The following is a 14,430-nucleotide window of genomic DNA, read 5'->3' as shown; positions in this document are numbered from 1 at the left end:
GTGCAAAGAGGCAGAAGAAAGATCACCCGGGACCAGGGCCGTCGCCCTCTCTTGGCTTGTTATCTCCCGCCGTTCCGGTAATCCCCAAGAAGCCCATCAAGCAGCTGCTGAATGAATACGGGGTTGCCGATGAAAAATTTGTGCGGTCTATGCTTGGGGATCTGAAGGACATTGACCATAACCGGGTTCGAGCCAAAGATAATACTCCCCAGGAGAATCGCCGTCTCGCCTGGGAGTCAATGATGCGGGTACGTCTTGTTTTATTTTCTCTCTACCTGTTTTGTTATACGTTTTAATCGGTATACCTGCAGGCACTCTTCAATGTGTACGCCATCGACGCCAGTGAGGAAGATACTCATCTGAAGGAGGAGGTTAGCAACCTCTCCGGGCAGGTGAAGTATCTTCATGGCGAGAAGGCCAAGCTAGAGAAGGAGCGGGACTCGTTGAGGGCTGAGATGGCCACCTCTAAGCAGCGGATTGCGGAGCTTGAGGGTGAGGTTGCTGAGGCGCGGGAGGAGGTCAAGAACGCCAGGGACTCCGAGAAAAAGGCTGCAGAGTCTGCCGTCTCATGGAAGGAGAAGGCAGACTCTCTGGAGGATTGCCTTCCCGCGGAGAGGCACGAGGCCGTGGAGGAGTACAAGTCCTCGGATGAGCTTATCGCTATGCTGGTTGTTGCCCAAGATAAGGCTGTCATCATGAAGTTTAAGGAGTGGGTGGCGGCCGGGTACTTAGATGAAGCCAAATTTAGGCAGGGTCTCATGCAGAAAAGGAAGAAGGAACAGGAGGCGGCTGCCAAATCCGGTGCCGGTGGGTCTCAGAGTACCGATGGAGATCGGTTGTAAATTTTTTTTTTTTTTTAACTATTGTCTAATTTTGTCTGGTAGTCCAGGCTTTTTGTGAATGGGAACATCCTTGATTTGAATGGGAATTAGAAAGGAATTAAAATTTCTAGGATTTTCGTTCCTTTGAGCATTTGTTTGCATCACTTATTACCAGAATAAAGTAACTGACAATAGCTATGTCCGGGAATGTCCGGGGTAGGTAAAAAAAATGCTAGAAATGGTCTGAATAATTCATTTTTCCATTGAAATACCACACGGTGGTTAAATACAGAATGAGTACCCGATGGGTAGCTTGTCATAGCTGTATGTCCAAAAAGCAAAAGCTAGGACAAGATGCTCCCGGAGCTACTTGTAATAGTACCGCAGGCGCTGGGTATTCCATGGATGCCTGGAGACGACCCCGTTCATATCCCGGATGAAAAAAGTTGCGGGACCTACCTCTTCAATGATCTCGTAAGGCCCTGTCCAGGATGGATCCAGTCCCCGGGGTTCTGGGTAGACTTGCTTCATGACCCAGTCCCCCAATTTTAATGTCTGGGACTGTACCTTGGCATCGTAGTAACGAGCTATCCTCCGCTTGTTTGCCAAGTTATGCATATGCGCCACTTCTCTTCGTTCCTCGAGTAAATCAGCATCGAGGTGTAGGCCATCTGAGTTGGTACCCGCATCGAAGTATTCGATCCGAGGACTCTGGATTTGTGTTTCGATAGGGAGTACTGCCTCTGATCCAAAAGCCATGCAGAAAAGGGTCTCGCCCGTGGCCTCCGTTGCCGTGGTTCTGATAGACCACAACACTTCCGGGAGTTTAGCTGCCCAAAGACCCTTGGCTTCATCAAGCTTCTTTTTCAGTATTTTCTTGATTATCTTGTTGATAGCTTCGACCTGACCGTTTGTCTGGGGGTGAGCCGGGGAAGCATAGAGGATCTTAGTGCCGAGGTTCTGTGTGTAAGCCCTCAACTCATCATTGTCAAACTGGGTACCATTGTCCGTGACTATGGTATCCGGGACTCCAAACCTTCAGTAGATGTTATTCCATAGGAAGTTCTTGACTTTTTCAGTGGTGATGGCGACGAGAGGTTCTGCCTCTACCCACTTTGTTTGGTAGTCCAAGGCAACGATGGCGTATTTGGACTGTCCCACTACCGTGGGAAGTTTACCAATCAAGTCCAAACCCCACTGACAGAACGGCCACGGTGCAAGGAGGATGGAAAGGGCGATGGGCGGTGCTTGTGGGATATTTGCGTACATTTGGCATTTGTGGCAAGAACTGGATATAGTTTGAGCCAGGGCCGACATGGTTGGCCAGAAATATCCTGCCCTTAGGGTCTTGTGTGCGAGAGATCGAGCTCCGGCATGGTTACCACATACACCAGCGTGATTGTCCGTCATTATTTTGTGACCTTCCTCCGGTGTCACACACTTCAGGTTGGGAAAGCAATGTCCTCTTCTGTAGAGTTTGCCATTCATGATCGTGTATCGAGCTGACCTTAGCTGCAGTCTTCTGGCCTTGACCTTATCATCCGGTGTTCGGCCATCAACCATGTACTTCAAAATTGGGTCCATCCAGGAAGGTTTGTGATCCACCGAAAATATTTCTGACACCGTTTTGGAAGTGCTAGGTCCCGCGAGTACTTCGACTTTAGTGGTCCCATAGGTAGGGTTTGGAGAAGTTGATGCGAGCTTAGCAAGAGCGTCTGCCTTGTCGTTTTCTGCCCTCGGTATTTGGGTAAAAATGTAGGAGGTGAACCTCTGAACTAAAGCCCGGGCCAAGGCCTGGTAGGAGGACATGTGGGGCTCCTTTGGTTCGAAGTTACCGCTGACCTGGTTTACGACCAACTGGGAATCACTGAAGATATGGAGGTGTTGGACCCCAAGTTCCCGGGCGATCTGCAGACCGGCTATGAGTGCCTCGTATTCTGCTGTATTATTGGATGCTTTGAAGGAAAATTTGAGGGCGTACTCGTAGACTTGTTCGTCCGGGCTAATGAGTAGGATGCCGGCTCCGCTAGTTTTCTTGTTGGATGATCCGTCCACGTATAATCGCCAAGTGCTTGGCGGAGGTGGATCTGAGGCTAGCGGTTCGGGTGGTTCCTTGTTTGGGTCATGGGAAGGGATTGATTCTGAAATAAAATCGGCCGCTGCCTGGCCTTTGATGGCTGTCCGGGGTAGGTACTTGATGTCGAATTCCCCAAGCTCGATGGCCCACTTAATTAACCTGCCCGATGTCTCTGGTTTCTGTAAAACCTGCCTCAATGGGTGATTAGTGAAAACGGTAATAGAATGTGCTTGGAAGTAATGTCTGAGCTTCCAGGCTGATACTAGGAGGGCCAGTGCTATTCTTTCAATGTCCGGGTACTTGGACTCTGCACCAGTGTAACCTTTTCCAGCGTAGTACACTGGGTACTCGCAATCGGAATCCTTCCTAATCAGGACTGAGCTCACAGCAGTTGCCGATGCTGCCAGGTATACGTAGAGCATTTCTCCGGGAACAGGTTTGTAGAGTAGAGGTACATGTGACAGATATGACTTCAAGCCAAGGAAAGCAGCCTCGTGCTCCGCTGTCCAGGCTATCACCTCGACGTGTTGGGTTTTTAGCAGTTTGAAGAAAGGGGTACACTTGTCTGTCAACCTGGAGATGAATCTTGACAGGGCGACCACCTTGCCTACAAGAGATTAGACCTCGTTCCGGTAGGTTGGGGATACCATGTCTATTATAGCCTGCACTTTCTCTGGATTTGCCTCAATTCCCCTGTGGCTGATGATGTATCCGAGAAACTTTCCGGCCTCGACCACGAAGATGCACTTCTGTGGGTTAAGCCGCATCCCTTTGCGCAATATAATGGTGAAGACGATTGACAAGTTGGTTACATGATCCTCCGGAGTTAAACTTTTTACCAGCATGTCGTCCACGTATACCTCCATGATAGTACCGATAACTTCCTCAAACATGGAGTTGACGAGGCGCTGATAGGTGGCACCTGCATTCTTTAACCCGAAAGGCATGACCTAGTAGCAATAGAGACCATTGTCTGTAGTGAAGCCAGTGTGCTCCTCATCTACCGGGTTCATTCGAATCTTGTTGTACCCGTTAAAAGCATCCATGAAGCTGAGTAACCGGTACCCAGCGGTGGAGTCGATCAATTGATCAATTTGCGGGAGCGGGAAGCTATCTTTAGGGCATGCCCGATTGAGGTTTGTGTAGTCGACACACATGCGCCATGTTCCCGGGGACTACTTTGGTACCATTACCACGTTGGCTAACCACCGGGGGTATGTTACTTCCCTGACAAAGTTGATGGAGATCAACTTCCTTACCTCAACCTGGATAGCCCGGTACTTATCGTGTGTGAAGGCCCTCCGCTTTTGTCTTACCGGTGTTGAATAAGGAACGATACTAAGATTGTGCGTGGCTACCTCTGGCGGTATCCCAGGCATGTCCTCATAGGACCAAGCGAACGCGGATGTGTTAGAGTGGAGGAACGAGATTAATCCTTCCCTGACAACCGGAGACAACTTTGTACCAATCCTAACAGTTCTGTCTGGGAACTGCTCTGACAGCACCACCTCTTCAATGTCTTCTACTGCACCGGGCCGTTCTTCGTCCAGGTCGGTATCGGCCCTGGGATCCTCGTACCTGTCCAACAGAGGGTTAGTAGCTACGTGCAACATTTCATACTTTCCCTTACCGCGGGATACCGTTTGAGAATAACATTCCCTTGCAGCGGACTGATCACCCCGGATCGTTGCCGTGCCGGCCGGGGTCTGTACCTTCATCATCAACATGTGACCTGCTATGAAGGTTTTCAGATGCCAAAGTGCCGGTCGGCCCAGGATAGCATTATAGGACGAGACGCAGTCCACTACGATGAACTCTGTCTTGATGGTTGAACAATTTGGACTTTCACCTAGTGTGATCGATGGGTAATCTGATCCTAGTGGTTGGACGATGTCTCCTGAAAAACTAATTAGGGGCTCATTATCCTGTGACAGTTTGGCTCTTCCTATGTTCAAAGCTTTGTATGCATCGCGAAATAATACGCTAACCGAGGCCCCGGTGTCTATGAGCACCCTGGACATTATGTAGTGGTCCATTTGGAGTGTGATTAGGAAGGGATCATCATGGGGCATCCTCAGATCGACTTCCTCCTCCTGCAGGAATGTCACCGATGTCCACTTGGTGCCATTGTTTTGCTGCGGGGCTTGGTGGAAGTTGAAAACTTCCGGACGGCCGAAACTAAAATTTCTTTTCTTCCCCTTGGGGAGCGACTCCTTCGGACCCCCACCGTGGATCGTGAATATCTGGCCGTATACGTCGACCGCTCCTATCTCCTTAGTAGGTAGGTAACGTTGGAGCTTGCCCCTCTGAATGAAGGACTCGATGGTATTTTTTAAAGCAACACACAGGTTGGTATTGTGTCCTGCATCCTCGTGGTAAGTGCAGAATTTTCCGGTATCCTGCTGGGTAAGTTTGCTCTTCGGGAATTTCCTTGGGGGTGGTCCCGGTATCTCATCCCTGTTTTCATTCCATATAGTCTCGTATGAAGCGTTCAGGATTGTGAACACCTCATACCGGGGTGGTGGTGGTGTCCCTGGACCCTGCTGTGCCCTTTGCTCCCTAGTAGGGTGGGTGTTCCCGTAACTGTTCGACCTGGACGAGGATTCTTTGCTTCTTTTGCTCGAGGTATGGGGTGACCTATCATGATTGTGGACCCACTCCCTCTTTCGTGGCTCATCCCCTATCCTCGAAGTCGGTGTGGAAAATTTTAGCTCTGGTCTGGGCGTGTCTCCGTATGTTTCGAATTCGGCCTGAGCATGTCTGATGGCGGTGGCCATCAGTTCGTCGTAGCTAGCTGGAGGATTATGGTTGATCCCGTAGAGAAATTCTCCTCTCCTGAGGCCCCTCTTGAAAGCCAGCTCAGCTAGTTCCTTATTGAGGTCCCGGCACTTAGCTGTAGCTGCTTGCCATCGATTTACAAAAAACTTCAGGGTTTCATCTTCTCCCTGCTGGACCTTCAGTAGGCCCTTCGATGTGTGTATCCCATCAGTGCGTAAGATGAATCGAGCGACAAATTTGTCAGCCAATTCCTTAAAATTCCCTACAGAACCGACCGGCAGTTCGTAGAACCAACTTAAAGCCTCCCCTGACAGAGTTTCCTGGAACATGTTACAACACACTTCGTCCGTATATCCCTTGGCATTTGTTTGCGATCAGAAAGCCTGTAGATGTTGGTAGGGATCTCCAACTCCCGTATAGTCAATTTTCAATGGTTTCGATGTATTCGCTCGAATGGCTCCCCTAACCTGTTGGGTGAAAGGCCCCGGGCGGTCCTCGTAACTGTTCATAGCTCTCCAGGTGTCTCTATTTTCAGTGGCCTGTACTCTTGCCTGCAGAGCATGCAAGGAGTTGCTCATTTGTACGAGTAATGCCGTGTTTGTATCGGGTACCGGCGTGATACTGTGAACTGGCTGTGGTAACGGTGGTGGTGGTAGATTCCTCAAGCTTTCCGGGAATAAGTCTACCGGTACCTGGATTAACCTCTGGCTGCCCTCTGTGGGAGGTGCTGGTGAGGTGGTGGTAGTTCTTGTTATCGGGGCAGCATTCAGGTCTGCTAGCTGGGATGCTCTAGCCAGGGCTTGAGTAAGTACCTCGTTGTGCTGGTGCCACATGTCTAGTGCTCGGGCCAGCACCGTGTTTTCATCTTCCAAATCCTGCATTCTCTGTTGCGTGAGGCGGTTTGTTTCCCTATCGGTACTTCGTTGTTCCCGATCGATCCTGGACTGCTCCCTGAAGGCTGCGATCTCGGCTCGCATAGACTCTAACTCCGATACCGGAGTCACCTGATCCGGGACTATTGGGTCCAAGGATCTGAGACCATGGACTTCCTCCTGAACAGCCGGCACCTCTGCTGATGAAGTTCCCGGGGAGAAAACAAGTGCTCGGGCGACACTTCTCCCCTCACCTGTCACTTCTGGCTCACTCATATCGGAGCCCCTATCTAGCGCGCCAATGTTTCTGGTGGCTTTCTCTGGGTATTTGACACAGAATGCTATACCGCCTGGAGCACCGATCAGCACCTAAATCCTGTAGCAAGTACACAACGTTAGAGGAATAAACCGTACCGGATGGTCTATACCTCTCCGATGCCTGAGTGAGTAACTAATAGCTGTGTAGAATAAATCATGGATCAAGGAGTTCTTACCCGTCCAAGGTGGTTGTGCAATAATCTTTATATTCAAGCGTGGGAAAGGAGTCTCCCCTATCTTCGATGTGGGACACAGGTTCTTCTGATGCCATATCAGTCTTGTACTTGTAAAGATAGATGGGCTGTGCTAGCCTTGCCCCGGGCCCTGGGTGCCAGGGGTGGCATCTTATGTGAAGCCCGCCATGGTGGGGTGTGATCCAGGTCCATGGCGTAGTACCTGGGATTACCGATGGGGCTCAGGGGCTAGTGCTAAACCTAGTTGAGACTCCCTAGTATGTACAGCATGGATGACTGGCTCGCTCATGACATGGTCGTAAGCGGCACTTGGATTGTTGTAATTGAGGTGATAGAGAAATGGTCCTTTGAGGAGTCCCTGCTTGAAAGCTAAGAGGGCCATTGTTTTATCAAGATCGCGGCACTGGGATGTTGCCGCTCGCCACCTGGTGACAAACTCCTTCAATGTCTCATCCGTTCACTGCTTGAGGTTAAATAGCTGAGATGTATTGTGGTGTCCGGCAGCCAACAGGATAAACCGAGAGAGGAAGGCATTTGATAGTGCATTGAACGAGTCGATAGACCCTGGCGGACATTCAAAAAACCAACTCATTGCCTCACTATCCAGCGTTTCACTGAACAAGTGGCAAAGGGTAGCGTCATCGAAGCCTTGTTATTGGTGACTTTTTTGAAGGTGTCCATATGGACAAAGGGGTCAACCATGCCGCTGTAATGTGACATCTTTGGTGTTTTTCCGTGTGCCGGGCGGATGGCATGCATGATCCTGGAGGTGAGTAGTCCTGGTCTGGACGCAAAGAGTGGATTTGTTATTGGTGCTGGGGCGCCTGCCTGGGCCCGGATTAGCCTCTGCTCTAATTGTTGCATCCGCTCCAGTATTATGGCGGTTGTGTCTCCATCGGGTCCCTTATGAATGCTCCGTTGAACCAGCTCTGGCATAGGGACATGCATATTACCCTCGGTTCTAGCCCTGATTGTTGAGCTGTTGGTATGCGGCTGAGACTCCGCCTCCTGCTCCAATATTAGTCTGGGTTCAGCAGGTGGTCCCATTCCCCGTAGCTCTGGTGGGTTCAACGGTAATTGCATCTGTATGATTTGTCCGTGTACCAATCCACCGGTGATGGGCTGACTGCGCTTGGTGCTCCGCGACTGCTCGCTTTGTACTGGGTTGACTTTTTCTTCCAGCGCCCTCTTCAGCTCGTCAAATTTTGACATTAGCGTGGCCACCTGCTTTTGGGCCTCGACCTTTTCTCTGCGCTCCTGCTCGCGTTTTCTATTCACTTTGTGAAGGTCCGCTAGTGCCAGCTCATACATAGCAGCGAGGTCCTGCACCGGCGGGCAGCTGCCACTCGGCTGAGCCTCCGCTGTAGTTTGAGTTGGCTGGATCTGGCAACTGGCCTAAGGTTCCCCGCTGGGGTTGACCGGCGTGTTGAATAGTGCACAGTTAACGTTAACCACTAGATTAACGTTGATCGTGGGGTTGGTGGGGTGGGGATTGGTGGATTGATCCCCCCGCTACCGTTAGTCATGGTGGATGTGGTGGGATGGCCTTCTGTTCAAGGATTCCCACAGATGGCGCCAATGTTGATGTTTAAAGTTCAGCGATGGCTCAACATTTATTAACGCTTGTCCGATGGGCGGACCGCTATCAATGATACTCAGAGTTCCCGCTACCTGTCAAGTAAAATACAGAGGGCGTCAGAGGAAGACCTCGATGGGCGGTCTTCTCTTCTCTGATGCCTAAGTTAGTCAATGTATTTAAGTTGACAAAGTAACAGCATGTAAGTATTAATTGCGTAATCAATGAGAAGAGAGGAGAGAGGAGAGAACCTTTTATAGTTAAGAAGGGAACTGATCTTCTCCATGTTTTCGATGTGGGACTGATGTGCTTCAGTTCCCAGCTTCTGAAGTTACTTACGCCAACTTGGTGTGGAGCGTGGCGGCGGGTCAGCATTGATCTGGAGGCTAGCCGGAGCTCAGGCGATAGCCTGTTTGGCTGTGTTTCTGTAGGTCACTCCTTTGCCGGGAGTTGGTACCGCTAGTGGTAGCATGAGCGTGGCTCATTATAGCTAATTATGCTTGTAAATGCCTATGTAAGTACAAAGAGAGAGAGAGAGAGAGAATGTGACACAAGATATATAGTAGTTCGTCTCCCGCCTTAGCGAAAGACTACGTCCACTTAAATGTTTAACTATGTGTTGGGCCTTACGGCCCAAGGGGATTACATGAGTTGTAATGGGATGGGTTCTAAGTGTGAGGAGGGGTCCCTTTTATAGGTAAAGGAATCCCTCTCATTTACATTTTCTTCAATATGGGATGCAAACCCACTATTCTAGTGTAGAAAGGCTTATTATGGAGGTAACTTGGCAAGGCCAGGAAGGTGGCTTCTCGGTGAGGTATTGACCTCTTCCGACTACCGTGACGTAGCTTGAGTGTCGAGGTATGAGATGTAAGTCGCGGTTGGGTCCCACTATAGCTTATGGGCCCCCAAAGAGGGTGTTACATATGCTTGGTGACATAGTAAATCCTCCATAATAGTGGAGGTATGTACACTTGCTTACAGGAAGGATTCCACAGGAATCGAACTTCACTTTTTTGACACTCATTCCAAAAATTAAAGAGCCACAGTTACCTTCTGATTTAAGGCCCATTGCATTATGCAATGTTGTTTACAAGATTGCTTCTAAAATTTTGGCTAACAGGTTGAAGAGATTTCTTCCTCAGATTGTTTCTCCTTTACAGAGTGCCTTTGTTCATGGGAGACTTATCTTGGACAATACCTTAGTGGCTACGGAGGTATCACACTTCATAAAGAAGCTTCATAGGCAAGCTGATGGTTTCTTCTCCCTCAAGCTTGACATCTCCAAAGATTATTGTAGACTTGAATGGCAGTATGTGGAAGCAGTTCTACTCAAACTTGGTTTCTGTCGAGAATAGGTGGATGCTGTTCTAGCTACTATTAAATCTGTCAGTTACCTTGTCCTTATAAATGGCACCCCAACGGGCTTTGTATTGCCAACTCGAGGTATTAGGATCACCTTATCTCTTTATTCTATGTGCGGAAGGTCTATCATCACTTATCTCTTCCTCGAGACATAATGGTACTATTAAAGGTCTATTAATGGCACCTACTGCTCCAGTAATTGACCACTTGTTGTTTGCTTATGATAGTTTCCTCTTTGGAGAGGCTTCTGTTCGAGAGTGCCAAGCTTTCAAGAATTTGCTTTCCATCTATGCTCGAGCTTTGGGGCAGATGATTAATCTGCAAAAGTCCAGCGTTGTTTTCAGTGGTAATGTTAGCCTACAGGTTAGAACTCAGCTTTCCTCGATTCTTGGTGTGACTTGTGTGAAAGAACATGGTCTGTATTTGGGATTACCTATTCATGTAGGGCACAATAAGACTGCTATCTTCCCTTACCTGAAGGAAAGACTTACCAAGAAATTAATCAGTTGGCGTTCCAAGATCTTCAGTGTACGTAGTAAGGAGCTATTAATAAAAGTAGTGGCTCAAACTCTACCCAATTATGTCATGAACTATTATTTATTACCTAAGTCTCTTTGTGATGATCTTCAACAATTCTGTTCCCAATTCTTTTGGGGAAGCATAGATGAACATAAAAAGATTCATTGGAGGTCTTGGGAAAGAATGTGTATTCCTAAGGAGGCTGGAGGCTTAGGTTTTAAGCATCTTCATGCTCATAATCTAGCCATGTTAGCCAAACAAGGCTGGAGACTTCTCTCAAATACAGACTCCCTTGTTGCTCGGGTTTTCAAAGTTATTTACCACCCATGGGGTTCTTTTGCTATAGCTAACATGGGTGACAGACCTTCATATTCTTGGAGAAGTATTATGGATGCTAGACCGGTCTTACAAGCAGGGTTATTCTGGAGAATTGGGGATGGTACCTCTGTGAAGATTTGGGAGAATGATTGGATACCCAATGTACCGGCTCACTCTCTTGAGAAACCGCCTGATACTGTTTTTGAATTGGTTTATGATTTGATTAATTAATGTGCAAGATTGCTCTTGGAATATCCCTGCAGTACATGCTTGTTGTCCTCCTGACATTGCTTTTCAGGTTATGTCCATCCCTTTAAGTAGAAGTGTGGGGGTTGATAAAGTTGCTTGGAAACTTGATAGACGTGGATTCTTTTCAGTCAAATCAGCTTATACAATTGCCCCTGATTTCTCAATTGGCAATGTCTTTGCCTCAGCTTCCACTGGTGATCCTTATGCACCACTTTGGAAAGCCTTGTGGAAAGCAAATGTTCCCAATAAAGTGGCTATTTTTGGATGGAGTGCTGCTCATAATCTTCTTCCTACTAGAACTGCACTGACCTCAAAAGGTTATTCTGGTGACCTTAATTGTTATGTTTGCTCCAAATCAGTGGAAACCCTTGAGCATTTATTTCTAGATTGTCATATTGCTAAGGATGTTTTGGGCGCCGCTCCATTTTCTTTTTCTTCTTCATCACTATTATGGAGAGAGTGGTTGCTGGATCGAGTAACCAATCTAGCTACTAACTTGTTTGATAAGTTACTGGTTCTGCTATGGAGTTTTTGGAAGAATAGTAATGAGAAGCTTTGGAAAAACCGATCTCAAACTAGCTCGGGGTTGGTGGCTTCAGCTATGGCATGGCATGAGGAGTATTTACAGGTTAATAAATCTCGTATCACTGCCATACTAGTTCAACAGAAAGATAGCAAACGCTGGATAGCTCCCTCAGGCGACACATTGAAATAGAATGTTGATGGAGCTTTTCTACCTAATGAGCAATTTGGGGGTACATGAGGTGTACTTCGTGATGCCCATGGTAACTTCCTTGCTGCTTTCTCTTGTCGTATGAATTTTGTTAGTTCTCCGTTACATGTTGAACTCTTGGCTATGAAGAAGGGTCTGGAGTTACTGCAAGCCATGCAGTTCACGAACTCAGTAATAGAAAGTGATTGTCTAATGGCTTTGCAAGCCATCAACACTTTGGATTGTGATCTGTCACCAGTCAGAGCCTTAGTCGCTGATGTCCGAAATCTCCTCAATTTGAGCACTAAGTTATATCTTACTTTTGCTCCTAGACAGGCCAATATTGTAGCTCATAGATTGGCTGCTCTTAGTTTCGAGTCCGAGATACAATTTGAATGGTTTGTACTGCTCCAGACCTTATACTGGATGCCCTCATGTACAACCTTAATCGTACTTAGTAATAAAATTTCTTCTTTCTTCAAAAATAATTCAATTTATGAATAAAGCTTTCAGAAAGGAAAATCTATAACAATTTCGTAAGTCATCAATAAATCGTAGAAATCATGCTTAATGAAACTTCAATAATTTAACCATACTTAAATACTCAAAAATTATCAATAGGCTATCGAAAGCATAATTCAAGAAATCTCGTTAAATTATTTATAAAATAGTAAAATCAGTACGATGAATTAGTATTCGGAAAATAATATTGCATGCATAATAATTTAAGGGGGGTGAAATTTGCACACCTCCTTTTACATTCTACACACCCTTTGCTTTTTTTTTAATATTTCTTATCATTTCACTCCAAAACTACCCTCCTCTCTATCTCTCTCTCTCTCTCCCTCCCTCCAGAAGAAACTTCGCTGACCAGCCCTGGTCAGCTACTCTAACCATGGCTAACGTGGCTTTCTGAGAGCCCAACACGTTTTTTTTTCGGCTCCATTTGAATGGAGTGACTCTTCCTGCAGCCCTCTCCTCGATCTCCTTCAATCCAACACCCAATCCCTTCTCTTCCTCCAGTCTTCTTCTTCCTTCTCAAAGCCTAAGGAAAATCCCCAATTGCGCGCTATCCAAACTCAATCCGAACCAGAAAGGAAGAAAGAAGGCCAAGATCGAACACTAGCTTCAGCGCAGAGCAGGCACCAACGGCGAAGAAACTTTGGGTGGTGACCGGAGTCGAGGAGCGGACGACCTAATAGGCGAGGAGCTGTTGAAGAAGGCCTTGGATTTTGACCTGAAACTGATGGCAGAAGGAAACCCAGTTTGGAAGAGAAGAGGCTTGGATTTGTATGTGTTAGATGTTGAATGAAAGTCATCTTCTCTGTCTGGGATTTGAACTTTGAACAACATAAATTTTTTTATTTTTCTATTTTATAAATGGCAGATGTCAAATTGTGAGTGGTTGTAGTCATCCTACCCTCTCCCTCATTCAATCCACTCAAGTCCATCGATGTTCTTTAACACGTCTGTTGGAATACGCCCGGTGAAACCCGCCAGGCATGAGACTGGGGCAGTGGCGGGCACCCTCGTCATAGCAAGAGACTCCCATGCTAAGGTAGAGGAAGCCCTTGGTGGAGGCCTCGTGGATGCAGCACTCGGTGCTCTCATACCACTCATTGCCGCCGTCGATGATGGCGTCGCGGGGCTCCATGTAAACGGAAAGGGCGGCAATGGTTTGGTCAACGGGGGCATCTGCCTTGACGAGAGTCGTCATCTGGGGCACCCGAGGGAGTGGACGAAGTCTTTGGGGTTGTACTCACCGGAGAGAGGGAGGTTGCCTTTGGGGTTCTGTGGATGGAGAGAGATAAGGGTACTTTTGGAAGAGAAATTTTGTGAAATGATAAGAAATATTAAAAAAAAGTAAAGGGTGTGTAGAATGTAAAAGGGGGTGTGCAAATTTCATCCCCTAATTTAAAAACAAATGTCCACTCACTGAATTGCGGATATGACGACCATCCTACTAATTCCTCCTTGAGCTCGATCTACACATCATCCTAAGCAAATTGATACTATGAATTACTGTTTTCGAGAATGAAAAATAAATTGACGATAATAAAATCGAAACCCTAAAAATGATAATTCGTTGCAAGCTTGAAATCATACCAGAATGAGCTTAAATTTCATAGGTTAAGTTAATTCGATAACTATAACAACCTATCGAAAAATGGAGTCGACCCAACTGTTGGATCTTTCCGAATCAAAACCCAAATTTTTAAAACTTCAGAAATTCCTAAATCCCAAAGTTCATCATTATGACTACCAAACTATATCCACATGCTCGTAACAATGAGCTCTCCATAACAAACCAAAATAGAAGGCCTGAAGTGGCTAGACACGCCCCCACGCGCCGTCACCTCCAACCCTAAATTAGTTCGTAACTTCGGTGCCAAAAAATTCCCAACAACAAGCCCAACATCTTTCATAGCTATAACAAAGTCAGATTTCAAAGGAGGATGTAATTTCCCTACAAAGCTTGGGAATCCCGATTTCTTCCAGCCCTCAAACCTCCTCACTCCGATCAAGTAAAGCTGCACCATTTGGAGGGTTTGAAGTACGGTGAGTGGGCTTCAAGATGCAATCAGTTTTGTCGTCAGAGGGGGCCAAAAAATGAAATTTCAACCGGTTCGA

General features: G+C 47.2%; 1 protein-coding gene across 1 annotated transcript; it reads right to left on the bottom strand.

The window, feature by feature from the left end:
* Positions 1-1,859: 1,859 nt before the first annotated feature.
* On the bottom strand, positions 1,860-4,055 carry LOC112177468. The gene is made up of 2 exons (XM_024315758.1): positions 3,866-4,055; positions 1,860-3,505 (listed from the first exon to the last, which is right to left on the bottom strand). Exons 1-2 carry the CDS (start codon positions 4,053-4,055, stop codon positions 1,860-1,862), a joined length of 1,836 nt encoding a protein of 611 aa, XP_024171526.1.
* Between the last annotated feature and the right edge of the window lie 10,375 nt (positions 4,056-14,430).

The sequence above is a fragment of the Rosa chinensis genome, chromosome 7, assembly GCF_002994745.2.
Source record: "Rosa chinensis cultivar Old Blush chromosome 7, RchiOBHm-V2, whole genome shotgun sequence".
In the NCBI taxonomy this organism is placed as follows: Eukaryota; Viridiplantae; Streptophyta; class Magnoliopsida; order Rosales; family Rosaceae; genus Rosa; species Rosa chinensis.
Note: the sequence above shows the minus strand (reverse complement) of the source record. Positions and strands in the feature narration are given on the sequence as shown.